Source organism: Lycorma delicatula, chromosome 5 (genome assembly GCF_047948215.1).
Source record: "Lycorma delicatula isolate Av1 chromosome 5, ASM4794821v1, whole genome shotgun sequence".
In the NCBI taxonomy this organism is placed as follows: domain Eukaryota; kingdom Metazoa; phylum Arthropoda; class Insecta; order Hemiptera; family Fulgoridae; genus Lycorma; species Lycorma delicatula.
The window spans coordinates 9,749,489-9,770,237 of record NC_134459.1 but is presented as its reverse complement, the minus strand read 5'-3'; the positions used below and the strand labels follow the sequence as shown (position 1 = coordinate 9,770,237).

The window sequence follows — 20,749 nt, the reverse complement described above, 5'->3', positions numbered from 1 at the left end:
AACATCTGTAGATTAGATTTAAATGTTAATTTTCATTTTTAAAATTGCACTCTTTTCTCTATTGTTAAACATGTCTAATATGTTTATTATACAGCTTTTAATAGATGTTTTGCTTGTATAGACGTTAATTAAAATACATAATATTCTTAATTTATTTACTGGTCGAACATGAAACGTTTAGAACATTTTATGGCATGGAATTTCAAATCAATCAATCCTAATACCGCATAGCATTGTATTTATTTTTTAACAAATCAACGTTCTTCACGATATGATGTAGATGGTATATTAATGTCATATCTACCATATACTGTCCATTTAAATTTAAAGAGATTATATTTAAATTTCTTTTTACCTACAATTCTTTACTTATATTATATTACATTACTTATATCCTACACTTATATTCATTCTTTAGTATGAAAATAACTCCGTAGGTCACGGAAGTTTATTTTGTAAGGTGTAATAAACTATTAATCGTATAAAAAACTTGTTCATAATTGTTTTCAATCATTCCCTTTAATCCATAGAGATAATAAAATTTTAACACCATGTGTGGTCTCGGCCCGTGCTTGTTAATAAAATTTGAAATCTCGTTGGAGGGAGCAACATATCGGCATCGACCTAACATCTCGTGTAGTTGCTAGGGGTTATGTTTATACATAATGGCAGAAAATGAATGGTTAAAAAGAATTAAACAAGCCGAAAAAACTGCTATAGTCCAAGACGGTAAGTTTTGTTTTTGTAGTAAATGTTAGTTATTACATCTTGTTTTGAGGTTATCTTTCGTGCATAGGTTGAAACGAAACTGTATTAAACTTGAAACTTTACTAATTAATAAAAGATACCGGTTTGGAAAATTATAGATATCTATTATGGATATTATAGATTTTACTTCCAGTATATACTCTGAATGCATTTTAATCCTGCTGTGATAGTTTCAAACCCTTTTTAACTTTTTTCTATTTATATTTTATCAAATTGTTATACCCATTAAAAAATTGCTATTGTTTTACAAAAGTATATTTTGAGATTCATAACGTAACTCTTAAGAGATAATTAATCGAATTAAGATAAAAATGGTTTTTAACTATGCCAAAATTATTAGTTCTTTAAGATGCATTTTAAAAACTTGTTTTTTCTGGGATAGAAATTAAAACTAATACTACTTTCTCAGTAATATGTTTCAAATGGGGTTTGGACGCTTTTCAATTGGAAATGGTTTTTTTGTGATTTACTCCCAGGATTTTAGAAAAAGATGTCATGGAAACTTGAATGCTGGTAAATAAAATTTATGCAGCTTCTGCAGGATAACCTTTTTTTAACAGTCAAACGTTTTTGACTTTTTTCCATTAGATTATGTAATTGTATAATAAGATTTGTATCCATATATATAAATTAAATGAAATGGATTATCAGTTAAAAAAGATTTTAATTAAATTTTTCTATTTTTGCAATCTTTTACCATTTAGAAGTTTTTGGATTAATTTAGCCTCCAATATCTAGTGTAGTAACTTTAAATTATTATGTACCTCAGTGTGATTATTTCCTTTATTGCTTGTTTTATGATCATTGATGTCTTCATTACTTTTTAAGCTAATGTGAACATAACAGCTTCACATATATTAAAAGTTCTGTAATGATCAACTGTTTCTTAAGTTGATTATGACAAAATCAGTTTTAACTTGTACTCTAATGCATTATCTGAGATGAGTTTATGTAGTATCTCAGTGTATTCAGCAGTTTAGGTTAAGGTTACTATTAATTCTGTATGTTTATTCTGGTATTTATTAGTAATAACTGTAATAAATATTATATACTACTTATATTAAGAATTTTGTACTGTTCACTATAGTTATACTTATGTTACTATAGGATGTCATTAATTACTAATAAATATTAAAATAAAGTTATCTGATTTTATCCTCAAAAATTAAGTAACAAATTAACTGTTTTAAACAATATTTTCTTCTGTCTTTGTTTTCTTCATTTAACAGAAGAATTAGTAATTATACTTTTTTCAGATTAAATTTTTATTGTATTTTATAATTTTACTTAGAGGCAGTTATTTTTGTGCGGGAGGGTGGCAGTCACAATTTGACTTTGGCTGGTTGGGTGAATCCGTTCTCTACTTGTATTTGTATTTTAAGAGGAGTGAGTTGCCCTATAGTCACTTCAGGCGTTAGGCTTTTATTGCTACTTCATAGGAAATAGGATCCCCAGGTCAGTCAGCAGCTGCTCAAAAATAATACTATGGCTTTACATACACCCACAAGTTTCAAAATAGGGAAGAGGGAATTACGGATAAGAAAGAAGGGTACATGATGAGAAAGATTCATCTAACTTCTAAGAAACAAATAAACAACCCAGAGGATAGCTAAATGGTGGATGGTATCCCTCAGGACATTGGAACATTGTTTTCCAGATGTATAGAGCAAGCATATCAGTGATGAGTAGTTTTGTGCTGACTAGCTCAAAAGTATGCTGCCACAAAAAATAGTTTTCCTATACAAATTAAAAACCATACGAAAACAAAGCCTAAAAGGATTCCTAAAAAAATCAAATCATGCCTTTCTCTAGAACTTTTTGATATGTGGATGTATTTAAGTATAAATCCTTCAGACAGACTAAAGGATTCCACCCTATTTTTGCTGTATTAATTTTGTTTCTTATTTGTATCAAGTTTTTTTAATAGGCAACTGGAATATGATTGTTAGGTGATTCACAGTGGAGGTGATAGGAAAGATGTCAGTTAACAAATTTCCTCCCCTTTACCTAAAGCACACAATATCTAGACCATGGTTACTGTTCAACAATACTTATCCAATCCTTTAATGTTATATATTTTCCTCCAACTGTTGAAAAATTGCACCATAATGCAAAAAATCATGCCATTTATTTATAATTATACATTAATTATATTAATGAAAATTATTTTATTGAAAAATTATACACACACACACACATCGATATTATTATTATTATTATTTATTTTCATTCTCTGTGATGTTACTGCAGATGTAAAAGGGATTTACCAATATAAAATTGTTTTAATTAAAAAATTGGGCCTATAAGATCACTCTCTGCCTCTGCCCCCATACTTAAATGTGAGAACAGGTGGCCTTGCTCCTCCTGTTAAAGAAAAATTGTTAAACGCTCACCTTGGCGTGAGTTAGCTGTTAGTTTCTTTCAGGCTGTGGACATAGTGCCTGGGTCCCAGTCGGTGCTACTTGCTTAAGTTGTGATGGGGCAATCCGGGGGAGATTGCTTGGAGAACTTGGTTGGTTTCGTATATCTATATCAGCGTTTTTCTACATCTACGGGCTGTGGATCCCGTAGGTATAGACCGAGTGGTTTCTCGAATAGCATTGAAAAAGATTGACCAACTTGACCCGGATATATTCTACCATCTGCTACCTGTCATTCGAGAGCCGCTTGGGAGGCTGTTCACGGAGTGCCTTAGCTGGGGCTGCTAACCGACTTGTTGGAAAATGGTTTTGGTGATAGTGCGCTTAAAACCAGTTAAGGATCCTAGTGAGGCCGGTAGTATCGACCCGTCATCCTCTTGCCGGTAATCTGAAAGTTACTTGAAAGGTTCGTTGTGGAATGGCTCTGGGAAAGCATTGAATGAATTGTTTTCAAAATCAAGGCCAGTATGGCTTCACGAAAGGGGTTGGCACCGAGGATTGCATCAAATTAAATGCTCTTGCCGAGGTGGAGAGCGCTGACTGTATTGGTTTTTAATATGTTTGCTTGGCATTTCTCCCGCCACCACCCCATTCGGTCGCCCTAAAGCATAAGTCAAATGTCTGTGGCAAAAACGGTAACTGAGCCTCGAACAGTTTAGCGACCAGTATCCTAACATAGCTACTAGAGCCTACCTAACAGCGTTAGCGGACTAAGCGCGGTGCCATACATCACCGGGTTACGTGCTACGTGTCCCAACCGCTCATTTATCATATATTTACTAAAATGGGTAGGCGGACAACGACAATTACTAAAAATATATATGACATCCATAATAAAATTTATTTCGTCAAGGCAGCAATTCGCTGCCACTACTTGGTCGCTGAATGCCAGCTAGTACCTGTCCACTATTTATAGCGCTTGGAACCATAATTGGCTGGTTGTCAGCCATACTCAGGGTTAGCTTCCCACGGCAATGCGGTAAGAGTCTTTCTCTTAAGTAAACTATGAACAAAGCAACCGCATCTAGGAACTCCCACACGGCTCGACAATGCGGCTCTCGCTTCATTGACTCGCCGCATGTGAGTGGCCAATTTTCCCCTGACTTCTAAGTTCCAGGGTGGCCCAGTCTCTGCCCCCTCCCCAAGAGCAGGGCAGTCAAACATCAGGTGTTCATTTGACTGGACCTCCCCGCAGATGCACAGCTCATCAGCTGCCAGACGGAACCAGAACAGATATTGGTTCAAGTTAGCGTAGTTGGTGAGCACCCGGGCACCCGTTGCCCTTAAAAACGAGCTCGAGGCATACCATCCTCCCAAATCCTGTATAAACTTATACAAGGATCTTCCCTTAGTCGTGGTGTCCTATTCCAGCTGCCGTGTTTCCATCGCGAGGCTCTGCAGCCTCTTCCGCAGGCGGGAGATGGGCAACTGAACGAAATTTAGATACGGTGCATTGTGATCACCGTTCCGATCCGATACTGGCCCGGCTCGAAACCCCGAAGAAACCCCTCGAAGCGCCGACTGTAAATATGTTTTGGTCATTTTTATAGACATAGAGGCAAAATTTCCTTCCTTGTGTTGGAGTTGTGGCCGTAGTACGTGACTATTTTGTCTAATCGTACAGATCTGTCTAAAGGTGCGCACCTAGCTGTGGAAAAATCGGTCGAACCCTGCGGGAAGCCCGCAGGGTTCCGTTCTCAGTCTCCTATTGTGGAACCTGGTATTTGACGGCTTGGTTTGCTTGGAATTTCTCCCGCCACCACCCCATTCGGTCTCCCTAAAGCATAAGACCAAATGTCTGTGCCACAAACGGCTACTGAAACTCGAAACAGTTTAGCGGCCAGTGTCCTAACTAGCTCCTAAAAGCGTGAGCGGAATAAGCGTGGTTCCATACACCACTCGCTTGCATGTTCCACCGCCCATTTGTTATATATCACTAAAATGGGTAGGCGCACCCCGTCAATTACTAAAACCTATATGACTATCAATAATTAAATTTATCTCGTCAAAGACAGCAATTCGTTGCTATGCCTAGGCCGCTGAATACCAGCAAGTCCACCATTAAAGGGCTAGGAGCCTTAATCTGGTTGGCAGCCAGCCATATCTCTCCGTTAGCTTCCTACAGCAGCGCGTTAGGAGTCTTTTCCTAAGGCAAACTACTGATGTCGGTTGAAAAAAACAACCGCATCAAGGAACTTCCATACGGTCCGACAATGTGACGGACTCGCCGCTTATGAGTAGTCAGTTTTCTTCTTGACCTCTAAGTTCCAGGGTGGCCTGAGTTTTGGTCCAAATGAGCTGGGTAGTCGAACATCATGTGTTCGTTTGACAGGACCTCCCCGCAGACGCACAGCTCATCAGCTGCCAGGCGGAACCGAAACAAATATTGGTTTAAATTTACATGGTTGGGGAGCACTCGGGCTCCCGTTTCCCTTAAAAACGATGGAGAGGCATACCATCCCCCCCCCAGATTCTGTATAAATCTATACAAGGACCTTCCCTTAGTCGTGGCGTGCCATTCCTGCTGCTCCGCAGGCGGGAGATGGCAACTATTCGAAATATAGTACCGGTGCATTGAGATCACAGTTCCGCTCCGGTACAAGCCCTGCTCGAAACCGCATCCCAAATACCTCGGCTTCCCTGACTCTTCGCAATTTCCACATGGCTGGCCGAACTTTCACCACTAAATCGATTGGGAGAGCCTTTCCCAATACAGTCGTAGCCTCGTAGGAGGTTGTTTTAAAAACACCAGTGCATACAATTAAGGCTCTACCCTGGGCACTCCTTAAATTTTGAAGAAGTACTATATTCATACCCAACCTACGCATCCAAACGGACGCCGCGTAAGAGGTTATACTTTCGAAGACACCTCGCTACACCAAGTACTAATGACGACTCGACAGCCCGTAATCCTTTCGAGCAATCTTCCTAAACTTGTGCATCACAGAGACGGCGTCCGTCGCTACTTGCTTAATGTGGTTGCTAAACAAGAACTTGTCATCAAACAAAACACCTAGGTATTTATGAACTCGAACTCTCAAAAACTCGAAGTGATAATTTGTCTGTACCCTTGAGAAGCATAAACTTCGTTTTGGACACAGAAATCCTTAAATTTTGAATGTTCATTCAGCCTTCTGCGGTTGACAAAGCCGCCTGCGGTCGTGAGTTACCACGAACTAACAGGAGACAAGTCATCGGCGAAAGCCTGGGCCGTGACCACTTCCGGGAATGTCAGTCCCAAAAATCCGTCGAATACCAGATTCCACAGCAAGGGACCGAGAACGGAGCTCTGCGTGCTTCCCCAGGTGACGTACTTTTCCACAACTAGATGCGCATCTTTAAACGGAGCCGTGCGATCAGACAAGTCGTCACCTACTACGGCCTGTAGGGCTACGGGAACATTGCGGCGTTCCAACTCATAGAGGACAGAACTCCAATACAAGGAAGGAAATGCTGCTTCTATGTCAATAAAAATGGGAATGGTGTCTCACCCGCCCTAACGCCGACTTCTGCTTCACATTCCGGAGCATCTGGAACGCCTGGTAAGTCGCCACAGATGTTAAAGTGTGGTCACGACCACCAAACCCGCATCGAACACTGGACAGCACGTGCAATGGCTTTGGTCGGTAACATGACTTCGCGAGCTGCCAGGGGCTGTCCTGCAACTCGCGAATGGAGTCTTGCCAAACTTTGAGTTTGGCTTCCTTGATGGCGTGAACGTACTCATTGCGGGCGCGCCGATAGATCCGGAGACCCCCAGCGTGCACGTCATCACCGATAATCCCCGTTAGGGGGCTACACTGGTTTCTTCTCCTAACGGACCAAACTCTTGCACGCAGCCCGCTAAGGTCAGAGGACCACCACTTTTTCCCGGGTTTCCGCCTGCGTTAACCAGACGACTCCCCTAAAGCAGCGGTCATGACCTGCTCCAGGCACTCTCCGATCAGCGGACTGGCCACTACCTAAGGGTCTGTCCATTGGCCGAAGCTTTCGTAGGACCCTATCGCAGCCAGTCTTGATAGCTCGGCCGAATTGTTCAGCCATCAATTCCACCTCCTCCCTGTGCTTTATGTGCCATTCCAACTCCTGTAAGGCAGCCGTACACTCGCGCCGCAACCTGTCCTGATCCAGGCCCCTTAGGTTATAGCGACCCGAATCTGGAGCTCTTGGACCGCCACCGTAAGCGATCTCATAGGTTATAAGCTTATGATCACTCACACTGGCCTCGGGCCAGATAGTCCAACTACTTGAACACCGAAGCAGATCGCCCGTCACCAAGGTAACGTCAATGTAACATTCCCCCAGTTCGGAAGAGAAAGTCGGCGGTTGTTCTGCCTCGTTAAGAAAGAGGTTCCTGGGTTCAACGAACTGTGCGAGATCAGCGCCTCTGGGGTCACTGAATCCGACCCGGTGCGCGCTCCCGATCCCAGGGTACCTGAGTACGAAAATCATCTCCCGCGTTGGATTGAAATTTTGGTACCCCGTCTAGCGAACGCCACTGGAAATTCGCTGGCCATGCTTCATCAAAGTTTAGCCGTCGTTTCGGTACAAGTGTAAGATAGATCTCGCCACAAAACTACATGAAGTTACATTTACGTGGCTAGCTAGAAAAAAAAGGTAGCTAGCCGAAACTCAAATCAAAGGTAGAGCCTCTGGGGTCAGTGAGTGATGAATCCCAGGCGGAAGACTTGGCGTTAGCGTTCGGAGCAACCAGCACTCCGATGTCCGGGAGACCATGTAGAGCATACCCCTCGTGACTCGCACGACAGTGAATTGCTCGTCAGAAAACTGAAGCATCCAGAAGACACCCAACGAGACCGAGCCGACCACGATCGCAGGGAGCGGCCGTTCCCCACGAGAATGAATAACATCAACCCCGTGGAAGCCGACCACCCTATATTCGACCGTGTACGGCTCCTGAACCAAGAGGACCTCGAAGTCGTACTCCTCAAGTTCTCATGGCTTCATTGGTGGCCGATCGGGAGTGGTGCAGATTTTACTGCCCCAGGCGCAAGCGTTCAATATGGTGACGACCGTCCTCGAAAGCTTCCCCCAATTCAGACGTCGCAGTGCGCCTTATTATGCACGATCTTCGCCCGGGTTATGTCGTGCGACTTGCATTGTTGGCCCCCAACCCGGTGTCCGGCAACAAAACCTTTACCCAGGCATAAGGAGCGCACTTTGCAGGCGCGGTCTTACTAGGGCAATTAACTGCCCTGTGCCCTGCAAGGGCTTAATGACCACACATCTCCGACTGTGCTGTAGAGCGGAGAGAGGTGTGACTAAAGCCTTGACATTTGAAGCACCAGGGTACTTCTGTATAGTCAACGACCCTGCAAGAGGTTCACCCAAGGAACAGCCGGCCACCAAGACCTGTTGGATCTTAGGCAAAGTCTCAGTCACCCAGTGGCACTTTGAGTCTTCTTTCCGCCCCAACTGCTGGACCACCCTGGTTCCCTTGGGAAGGTCCTTGAAAGCCATATCCAACGGTGAATACGGCTGTGTATCGTCTTGAGATATTTGATGGGTTTTTGGGATTGACATTCTCAGAAGGGATTATTGCCCAGACTTTCGCCGGCGACTGTCTCCTTTTTAGTTCGTGGTAATTCATGACTGCAGCTGGAAGAACGAACGCAAGCGACCTTGTCAGCTGCAGAGGGCTGAATGGACATTCAAAATTTAAAGATTTCTTTGCCCAAGACGAAGTTTATGCTTCTCAAGTGTGCAGACAAATTATCGTACAGCCGAAACCCCCACATTAAGTATAAAGGCTGTGTAATCAGCCGAATGAGAGTTCATGAGTACCTAGGTGTTTTGTTTGATGAGAAAGTTGCTGTGTAGTAACCCATTAGGCAAGTAACGTCTCTGTGATGCACAAACTTAGGAGGATTGCCCGGAAGGACTATGGATTGTCTGGCCGTCAAATGTACATGGTGTACCGAGGTGTCTTCAAAAGCATGACTTTTGTGGCACCCGTTTGGGCGCATAGGTTGGGTTTGAATAGAGCACTTCAAAATTTAGGGAGTGCCCAGCGCAGAGTCCTAATCTTATACACTGGTATTTTTAAAACAACCTCCTACGAGGCTACCACAATATATATTGAGGTAGTCTCTCCCAATTGATTTAGTTGTGAAAATTCGGGCAGGCATGTGGAGATTGCGAAGAGGCCAGGAGGCCGAGGTATTTGTGATACGGTTTCGGGCCGGTCCAGTACCAAAACAGAACGGTGATCATAATGCACTAGATCTAAATTTCATTCAGTTGCCAATCTCCCGCCTGCGGAAGAGGCTGCAGAGCCTCACGATGGAAGCATGGCAGCTGGAATGGAACACCACGACTAAGGAAAGATCCCTGTACATGTTTATATGGGATCTGGGGCATGGTATGCCTTGAGTTCATTGTTAAGGGCAACGGGTACCCAGGTGCTCACCAACCATGTTAATTTTAACCAATATCTGTTTCGGTTACGCCTGGCAGCTCATGAACTGTGTGTCTGCGGGGAGGTCCAATCAAATGAACACCTGATGTTTGACTTCCCTGCTCTTGGCAGGCCAGAGACCGGACCACCCTGGAATTTAGTGGTCAAAGGGAAAATTGGCCACTTACAAGTAGCGAGTCAATGTGGCGAGAGCCGCATTATCAGACCGTGTGGGAGTTTCTAGATGCGGTTGCCATGTTCAACTGACATCAATAGTTTACTTAAAGGAAAGACTCCTACCAAACTGCTGTAGGAAGCTAACCTAGAGATATGTGGCTGACCATGAGCCAGTTAAGGCACCAAGCGCTTCCATACGGTGGACATGTACTTGCTGGCATTCAACGACCTAGGCGAGGTAGCGAATTGCTTTCTAGATGAAGTAAATTTTAATTTATGGATATCATATATATTTTTAGTAGATGACAGGGTGCGCCTTCCAATTTTAGTAAATATATGACAAGTTAGCTGTTGGGCACATAAGCCGGTGTATGGTACCGTACTTAGTTCGCTCACACTGTTAGGTAAACTCTAGGGTCTAGTTAGGACACTGGTCGCTAAATTGTTTTGAGACTCAGTAGCCATTTGTGGCATAGACATTCGATCTTATGCTTTATGGTGATAAAATGGGGTGGTGGCAGGATAAATGTCAAGCAAAACAAATTCCTGTAGCAAGGTAATATGGCTTTATGTGTGTGATCTACAAAATCTGATCACAATTTTCTATTTAATGCACCTGCATTATCAGTTAACAGTTTAGAGGAAATTGTAAACAATTAATGTAGCAGGTAGATAGTTAGTTCTTAGATGGCACCACTGAAATTAGTTGTGTTTTGCAGTTGTCTTTTACACACTATCAAAATCAGTTGTTCTTTAGCACGCTCTTTATACACAACATGTGGTATACCACGCCAGAAATTTCCACTTCATTTGCCGAAGTGTAGTGGAGATCTTTTAATAAAAGTGAAGACTACTTTTTGGTCATGCTGCACAATATTGATATTGTACGAGTATATGTCTAAACAACTCATAAAAACAACCCTTTTAATGGCCACTTCTGATTTTGTTTTTTTAAAGTTGAGAGACATGTAAGTTTAATGAAATTGTAAACTTACTGGATTTTTAAATTAAATAAAAATAATTCCATTTATTCATTCTTTTTTGTATTTTCTTATTTGATTATAGCATTTCAGTGGCACTATCTAAGAACTAACTAAGAAATTATAGAGGTAGATGGCCTGCTACATTACCGTCTCCTGTTTTCAGCAGTTTCTTTTTAACTATATTTTGGTAATTCTGAATAGTCAGAGAACTTTTTGTGTTACAATATATTTGTTTATAAAATAGAATTTAATAATTTTTATATTATTTTAGGAAAATTTAAAGTACATTACAAGTTTCCAAATGGCTATGAAATGGCAGAAGAATATAATATGAGTTCAAATACATTATTAAGAAGAGCATGGCGTAAACAAACCGAACTTAAGAAGAATAATGAATGGGAAGTGGAAGTTGGGGATCCTGAACCTCGATACACATCCTTAGACATAGCTGGATTTAAAGAAAGTAGTGATAATGTAATTATTATTCAACATGTCAAAGACTTTCTTTTTTTTTTTTCCTGTTTAGCCTCCGGTAACTACCGTTTAGATAATTCTTCAGAGGATGAATGAGGATGATATGTATGAGTGTAGATGAAGTGTAGTCTTGTACATTCTCAGTTCGACCATTCCTGAGATGTGTGGTTAATTGAAACCCAACCACCAAAGAATACCGGTATCCATGATCTAGTATTCAAATCCATGTAAAAATTACTAGGACTTGAACTAGGGCTTTAAAATTACTAAATTACTAGGGCTTTACTAGGACTTGAACGCTGTAACTCTCGACTTCCGCGTTAACCACTAGACCAACCCGGTGGGTTAACATGTCAAAGACTATTGTTTTGTTAAAATATAAACTTTAATATGCTTTCTGTAGTTAACAAGTTCTTACATTAATTTGATGTGAGATATTTTTATTTTAATTACTCCAAAACTTGTTTTCATACTTGGTTAAGATCTAATACCAAAATCTTACAAACTTCTAATAGAGTTCCTTAAATAGAAATAGAATCCTTAAATTAGATTTGACTTAGTTATGTATTAATACGCTGTTCTTTCTTTGCTTTTTTGTTATATAGTTAGATGTTTAGAAAATTAATTATGTTTATTTACGCTAGTGTTTATGAATGTGCAATCTTTGCTAAAAAGAATAGTCACTTAATCTTAAAAAATAACAATATCCAAACCAAGCAACAGAAGTGTTTTTTTATTACTCAACGTAATAAATCAGCTTATAAGAGAGAGCCTCATTATATGCTTCGGTTACCATTTTAAATAAATTGCCAAATCATTTAAAAATTCTTCCACCAGTTTATTTAAAATACAATTAAAAAATTTTCTTTTACAGAAAAAAATATTACACCTTCTAAATTGTAAATTATTTTGTATGTATATGTACCTTAACATTTATTAATGAGTTTATATTTTAAATAATTAATGGACTTTAATTTATTTTTTATCTTATAATTAATGTGCCCAATCTTGACATGGTCTTTAAAATGCATTATTATGTAATAATCAGAATAAAAGATTTATTTATTTTATTGTATATGTTATTAATTTAAAAATTTAATAAACTTCAGTTGTTGTGCAGAGTTGAGATGGATTGCTTGACTGGCAACTAGCTTCATGCTACTATGACTTCCTGTCATGTAATATATTCTTCACTGAAATATATAATGTACTACATGTAAATATTAATTTACTAAATGTATACAAAAAATTAATCTAATTCTTCAATTTATTCTGATATTTTTAATGCATTCCCTCTTGTATCTGTTCTGTTATTTTCATTTTTTTATTAAAATTTTTAAATTTTATCACATTCAAGACTACAGAGCTGTGGTTATATTTATCAGGCTTGACATCTGTAAAAAATAAAAAATGCATTTTTTTAGTTCTGGGTCAGTCCTTTTAAGTTCTTTGATTGTTTTTAATTATTCAGCAACAAAAAAGGTGTTCTTTTTTACATATAGTGTGGAGGGGATCTATTGTATTTTGTATATAATTTCTCCGGAATTTCTTTTTATGGTGCAAATAAATTCTCTTTTCAAAGTAAGGTCTGTTTTAAAATAAAAACAAAAATTAAAAATGTGAACAAACTTTATTATCTATTCATAAAAATAAAATTATTTACTACCTTTCTTTATAGCTGCCTTCAGCTTAAACATTTAGCTTCTTCATTCTCTCTGCAAGAAATTGTGCCACCAGTAACGTAACTACACAGTAATGCCATGTCATAAACGTAAACGTCAAGCTTTTGTGATGCAAACCACTGCTTAAGATGAAAAAAGAAAGTAATCTGTGTGAGCAAAGTCAGAATGACTGAAAATTTTCTAATGAAATTTTTCCAATCACCTGACTGTCTGATTTGGCATGTGTGACTGGGGGCTGTCATGCAAAAACAAACTCCTGTGGTATAGCATCCCATGTTATTTGTTTTTAAATTGTGTAATTCATATCTGTTTTTACAGTAGTTCTACGATTTGTAAATTAAAATAGCAAGAGACTGTTTGTGTCCCAAAACACAGTGGTTGGTAAAGCTTTTTTACCAAACATTCTTGTTTGAACTTCTAAGAGATGATAGATACTGCCACTGCTGTATGACTTGAAGTTCAAATAAGAAATCAAAGTTTAATCTACTGTAACAGTGTGTTAAAACAATTTTTCACTTTGATTTTCATAACCACAAAAATTCATGTGTTGCAACAAGGTGTTTTTTCTTGTATGTGTGCATGCGCGCCTGTTAACATTTTTGGCATCCATCTGGCACACTTTTTTATAACACAATTTTTCAGTCAAAAGTTTATAAACCTAAGGTTGTGAAACATCAACGACAGTCGTGATATAGAGAAGTGCAGGTTTTCTTGTATTTTCTTATCAACTTTTTCAACCAATTCATCCATTACCACTGACTGACCAGCCACTACAATCATCATCATGAATGTTCATTTATCCTTTTCAAAATAAACAGCACCCCTTTCTTACTTTATCATCACTTTATATTTGGCCTGTAAATGTTGCAAATGTACCTATGATTTTCAGCCACAGAGTTGTTTTTTGTTATCAAAAATCAGATTACACCATGTAATTTACACTAAATAAGATCATGAATATGATCGCACTTAGCACTCATTATAAACGGATGAATATAAACAACTAACACAAAATGACTAGTTACTCACTGCTGACTTGATTGAAATAATTGAGCTACACAAGTGCCATCTGCGTACATCACGTATATTGGTGACAAATTCAAAATGGATCTTACTTTAAAATTGTTTAATATGATGTTTTTGTTTTATTTATCTTATACTTTTATTTATTATGTCACTGAGTAAACTGTTATACCCATCTGTATGTGCTAGATATTTTATTGTTAAGCTCTGTGAAACGAACTTTTGTAATGTTGGTCTCTTGAAATGTTTTGACAACAATGAAAATTTGAAGAATCTATATTAATTTTCAGATTCCTATGTTGATTTTTAATCTGTAAATTTCAATCCTATAGATACTAATAGTAGTATCTGTTACTGATAATAAAAATAGTATCTATATAATATAAAAGTATTACTTTATGATTATTGTTTTCTTTTTAGGTAAATGTCTCCTTAAGTGAATATTGCATTCAGTTGAAAATTGATCAGATCTGTAATGAAGCTGCTTACTGCCAAATAAATATGTTAACTTATAATTTTTTTAGATTCATCCTTTGTTCGTGTTTATTTAATATTTTTCTTAAATGCTTTTCCAATTTCATGAAATAGCTATCAAATGATTTATCTAGATTATTGTTTCTCAACCTTTTTAACTCCGTGACTCCAAAAAATAAAAAAAAATTTAATAAATATTTTGTGATCCCCAACCGCAACCCAATGAAACTTAGTTTAACTATGTTAGTAGTAATGGATATGAACATGCATGTATGAAGTGTACAAACCTGAACAATTTACAGGTTTCAACTTGATCTGTACGTGCTTGTAATTTTGTCTTTTTTTCTCCTTTTGTATTTAGCTTCTGGAACCACCCTAAGGTATTACTTCAAAGGATGATATGTATGAATGTAAATGAATTAAGAGTCTTGTACAGTCTCAGGTCAACCATTCCTGAGATGTGTGATTAATTGAAACCCAACCACCAAAGAACACCAGTTTATCCACGACCTAATATTCAAATCCATATAAAAGTACTGCCTTTACTAAGATTTGAACCTTAGAACTCTCGACTTCAAAATCAGGTGATTTGCAATGATGAGTTCATCACTAGACCAACCCGGTGGGTTGTAATGTGGTCATTTGCAGCATAATATTCACTGTGAGAGCATCATGTTCGAACAGGTACATGATGTTTGAACACGTTCTGCTCTCAGCAGTATAAAAGATACGTAAGGGAATGTCAGTTTAGTTTCGAATGTGAAGCGTATGTCTGGTGGTGCCTTTATTTAAATTTTTGAAAGCGTAGTTTCATTGAAAATAATAATTGAAGTTTTGGTTTTTTAGTGTATGGTCAAACTGTGCAACTACTGATCTTTTCAATTAGATTCTTATTCAGAATAGATCAATTTGTCAAATACAATGTGAGCTATCTACATCCGATGAATCGATTGGTAAAAAAAAGAAAATTGTACAATGACAGTTATTTAAATTACGGTTTTACCTCATTGGATGGAAAGCCACAGTGCATTGTTTGCTTCTAGGTCCTCTCCAATGAAAGCATGAAGTCATCAAAATTAATTAGACACTTGGAAACTTAAACATCTGGATCATAAAAGCAAACCTTTGAAATTTTTCAAAAGAAAATTACAACATTCTTAGAGAAATGAACAAGCTTCTATTTGTAAATCAACCCATACTGGTTGACACTGATTTACACTTGAATCATCTTATCTTACAGCATTAAGAATAGCTAAAATGTCGAAATTCCATACAATTGCAGAAAATCTTATATTGCCTGTTTTAATTGATATGTTCAGTGTTTTAATAGGCGAGGGAAAATTAAAAAATATTTTTAAAAATTCTGCTTTTAAACTACAGTCAAGGTGAATCGATGACATGGTTGCCGATGTTTGCGACCAGATATTTCAACAAGTGAATTTTTTAATATTCAGTTAGATGAATCAACAGATGTGGCAAATATTTCAAAGTTTTTTTTATGTTTTCTGAAATATGAATGCAATAGAGACAGATAATTCAAAGAAAATTTGTTGTTTTGCAAATCAATTCCTGGTCATGCAACAGGTGATTATCTTTTTGATGCTTTTATGAAGCTACTAAAAACTATAATGTAGATTGGACAACAAAATGTATTGCAGTATGTAGTGATGGTGCAAAGGCATTAGCAGGAAAGAACAGTGGATATTTGAAAAAGAATTAAAAGATCATTTTATACAAAGGGCAGAATTGACACGCTGCTTCATTCACAAATATGCTCTTGTCGGAAAATCTCAAACAAATTCTTTGTAAAACTATAAAAATGGTTAATTTTATTAACCGACCATTACATTATATAGGCTGTTTGCTAAACTATGCGATGAAATGGGCAAAAAGAAAAAAGTCTTCTTTTACATAGATAAGCCAGATGCTTACTGCAGTGAAAGTTTAGCCCAATTATTGGAATTGTGACATGAATTAATTTGAATTGTGAGCTTGTTTCCAGGATAAACAAACACCATTCTCAATGTTTTTACAGAATAATGAGTATATGTTGCTGTTGGCTTACTTGGCTGATGTATTTTTGCATTAAATGTGACTTGAATGTGAATTTACAAGGATATTTTATTTTATTAATGACAGACAAAATTCACATTTTCATTAAGAAGCTTAATATCTGTGTTATTTGCCTTCAAGGCAAAAATTTTGATATGTTTCCATTCACTTCTGATTACATTTAGAAAATTTGGATGAAGAAGACACTATTATTATCCACCAAAAATTTTGGTGGATTATTTTCTGGAAGATATGTTTCCTATATTTAGTAGGTAACATAGTTGAAAAACCATTTTCACAGAGGTAAGAAGTGGCGCAAGAGATTAATATTTTTAATGCTTCTGTGACTAAATCTCCATATTCACTTTGATGAGCAAGCCGAAATATATCTAAATCTAAATATTGGCAGACATTTCAATGAGCTGGTCGTAAATCTCAACTGAAAACTTAGCAGCTGCAACGTTTTCACTTCAAGGATTCAGTACCCATCTCTTCAAGAAATCATTTTTATCTTCCAGAAAATAATCCACCAAAATTTTTAACTCGTGCAAATACATTTTTAAAATGAAACCTATAGGAAACATATTTCATTAGAACACAATTTTCTTTTGTGAGTTTCTAATATAGATCCATTTATAGAGAAACTTTTCAATGAAAAACAAATGGAACCATCTCATTAATTTATTTTCTTTACATGTGTACTTATAAATGTAAGTAAAATGTTCATAATTAATGATTTTTTTCTCATAAAATGATGTAATTGTTTGTATGTAAAAATTTAGCGACCCCCCCCCCCCCCTCCTCATCAGGTTGAGAAAGGCTGATATAGATCATATAAGCAATAATATTTTTTATATTGTAATTTGAAAAAGACAAAATGATGGAATGAATGTCCAGCTCATTTTCTTCCAGTTGATAGCCAAAACTGTATCATTAGATTTGCTATAATGATGAAATGCTCTATATAGATCTTATGAAATTTTTTATACTTTATATCAGGGGATGGATATATATATATTATTATATATTTTTTTCCCCTACAAAGTTAGGACAATACATTGTATCTTATGGCTCTAATGTGTATAAATCATTTGTGATATGCAGCATTCATCATCAGAGTTGCTTTATCTGAGATTAATGATATTCATTACACAGCCACTGTAAGTAGATGTCTGGACCCAGTCTGGTTAATATTGGCTCATGGGGTTTTCATAGTCAAAATTTTTGTATTAACTAAAAGATTTTACATAGATCCAATGCTGGATGATGTTTTATGCTAAATATAAATTCTTTTTATTTTTCAGCCGTACATTGTAAAAAGAGTAACCAAAACAAATCTGGAATGGCGGATTCGTAATCTACCATATCCATTAGAAACTTATTCAGTTACTACTGACCAAAATGAAAAGTGTATTGTTGTAAAGACAAGTAATAAAAAATATTTTAAGAAACTTCAAGTTCAAGAATTAGATAGAGTCGGGTTAGTTCCTGAACAGCAAGCATTGGATTATTCACATAAATTTAATACGCTTATTATTACCGTATGTATTATTATATTTTTTTGTACTTGTTGGATAAATATATATTTAATGTATTACTTATTGATGAGTAAGCCAGAAATTGAACTTATACTGTTGCTTAGTACAATATCTGCACAAGGGAAAATCATGTCTAGCCAAAAAAATAATGAATAATTTCAATCTCTCTCTCTTTTACCGTTACATTGATTGACTCGTAACAGTATGTCATGTGTACAAGTTGTAATATTTTGAATTGGGAATATCAGCAATTAGGCATTTTGAATAGTGATGAGAAAAGTAGTTGCTGTTCCCCTTATCAGATGTCAAAGATATGCTGGCCCAAATCCTGGCATCCTCACCTTGGAAAGCTTAGCAGAGTCAGACCTGCACCCACAGAACTGATAATGGAGAAGAATAAGGGACCAAGCAGATGATTGGAAATGAATTGTGAGTGGATAAGTTGGAAAGGAGATAAGGGAAAAGATCATTTTTAAAATAAAGTGCCATTTAGTTTTGATTGAATTTTTTTATAATATTTGTTACTCCTTGTAAAATTTTCTTTCTGGTTTGGTTGTAATATTCAATTTTTTTAGTTGTAAAGCAAGTGAGGTTCATGCGTCATGATACCTTTTGGTGCAATCCACCTAAAATCTACGAACCTTATAGATTTCCTTTCTCCTACGCTTAATTCATTTCAGGTTTATGTGGCACGGTACCTTTTGGTGGAATCCACCTAAAATCTGCAAACCTTATAGATTTCCTTCCTCCTACGCTTAATTCATTTCTCATTTATTGTTGCCACCTCCTATGTCATTCTCATCAATCTCCTTCCGATCTTTTGTAGGGAAATCATTTGACATATTTTTCTTTGCAGAGGAGAATTTTTTTAGCTTGATCTGTCAGATATTGAAATAATTTTTTTAAATTGCTTCTGAACAATGATTTCATATTCGTTACCTAGCTGAATTAACACTATCTAAGCTAATAATGTTCTGTACAGTAATGTATACAAGCTCTGTATTGTATTTATATTCTTTTCGTCACTATAAATGGTAATTTCGTAAGTGATATTCTTTTACTACAGGAACGTAAGTGATATTCTTTTACTACAGGAAAAATGAATAATTAATAAGTTTAGTATGTATATTCTCTTTTTGAATTGGTCTTTCAATTATCTGGTAATAATTAAATTAAATATCTGTTGCTGATATCAAAATATATGAATAACTAAAATTTGGTTTAGACGATTATATATGATGCTGGGGGATAGGCAGCATCATCAATCTAATATGGCTCTTATCAGTGCTGTAGTGTGTTTAGTTGATTTTTTTTTTAATATTAGAATTGAATTTTATTAATAAATGATACTTTCAATTGTTACTCAAACTAAAATTGCAGATTTGTTTGTTTACAGTATAAAAAACCACAACAAGTATTACAGATGGAATCAAAAGTGTATGATGAATTGAAGAAAATAGAAACATTAAATGATGGCAATTTTGACTGCAAACAAAGTTAGCCTTTATAAATTTGTCATGTATCGGATTTGCTATTTTATGTATTCCATACATTTACATGATAAGTATTTCAGTTAAATATAATAAGTTTTAGCTGTTCTTAATTATGAATGAGGTATTTTACTCTGCAGGTTCTTGTTTTCTTTCAAAAAAATCTATGCAGGAAAGTGTTTGCTAGTGTAGTGTTTCGTAGTATTTCATCACAGTTAATTGTGATAGAATCTCAGGCAGTACACATGATGAAATAATTATCTCATTTTCATTTTTACATTTTTCACAAATACTGCTTTTCATGTTAATATTTTCTTTATCGCAATCGTATATAGATTGAAAAAGTGTAATATTTAGTGTTATCAATATCTCAACAATTGTTCTTTAATAAATACAATTTTTAATAATCTTTGAGCCTTTTTTTTTTTAAATACTTGAAATTTGTACATCCATGATTCTTGAGACCAATCATCTGACTGCATCAGATGGTTTAAGATCACACTCCCTCCTTACTTGTACTTCAAGACGTGTGTGGATTTTCAAGGATGAGATATACTAGGTGCAACAATAAAGTAATGAGACTGATGTGAAAAAAATGTTGCTTACCATTTTAGTCATGTTTAGTGTTGTTGTCTCCTTCAAAGTAGTTCCCCTCTGATTGCACACACTTATTCCAGCGCTTCTCCCATTGATGGTAACATTTCTGGAACTCATCTGTAATATCCTCCAAGACCCTCGTCACAGCTTTTTGGACATCTTGTGTTGTTTCAAGATGGTGTCCCTTGACTGCCATTTTGACTCTTGGAAATAGAAAAACGTCACACAGAGTGATATCTGGTGAATAAGGTGGCTGTGGTAGTACTGAAATTTGTTTTGAGGTTAAAAATTGCTGTACTGACAGAGCAGTATGGGATGGCGCATTATCGTGATGCAGAATCCAATTATCAGCAATGTTGGCACAGACGCGAAGAACTCGTTTACAAAGTCTTTCTAAAATTTCTTTGTAGAAATATTGGTTAACTGTTTGTCAGGAGGCACCCACTCTTTATGAACAATTCCCTTGGAATCGAAGAAGCACACAAGCATGCATTTCACTTTTTGACTTCGACATGCGACTTTTTTTTGTCTGGGTGATCCCTTTGAGCACCATTGTGAACTTTGGTGTTTTCTCTCTGGATCGTATTGAAAAAACCAACCTTCATCACCAGTGATAACACGGCTCAACAAATCTGGATTGATTTCCGTTTGCT

General features: G+C 36.7%; 1 protein-coding gene across 1 annotated transcript; it reads left to right on the top strand.

Annotated features, from left to right (window-relative positions):
* The first annotated feature begins 567 nt into the window (after positions 1-567).
* LOC142324715 (protein DPCD) lies at positions 568-19,910 on the top strand. Its single transcript, XM_075365632.1, has 4 exons — positions 568-729; positions 11,038-11,240; positions 17,776-18,012; positions 19,406-19,910. Exons 1-4 carry the CDS (start codon positions 666-668, stop codon positions 19,508-19,510), a joined length of 609 nt encoding a protein of 202 aa, XP_075221747.1. The 5' UTR covers positions 568-665; the 3' UTR covers positions 19,511-19,910.
* Positions 19,911-20,749: the final 839 nt, after the last annotated feature.

Excerpts from the sequence above, each read along its gene's own strand:
- LOC142324715 (XM_075365632.1), top strand. The coding sequence starts at position 666 with ATGGCAGAAAATGAATGGTTAAAAAGAATTAAACAAGCCGAAAAAACT. Across the intron at positions 730-11,037 it reads AACTGCTATAGTCCAAGACG|GAAAATTTAAAGTACATTAC; the intron begins GTAAGTTTTGTT and ends ATATTATTTTAG. Across the intron at positions 18,013-19,405 it reads TTAATACGCTTATTATTACC|TATAAAAAACCACAACAAGT; the intron begins GTATGTATTATT and ends GTTTGTTTACAG.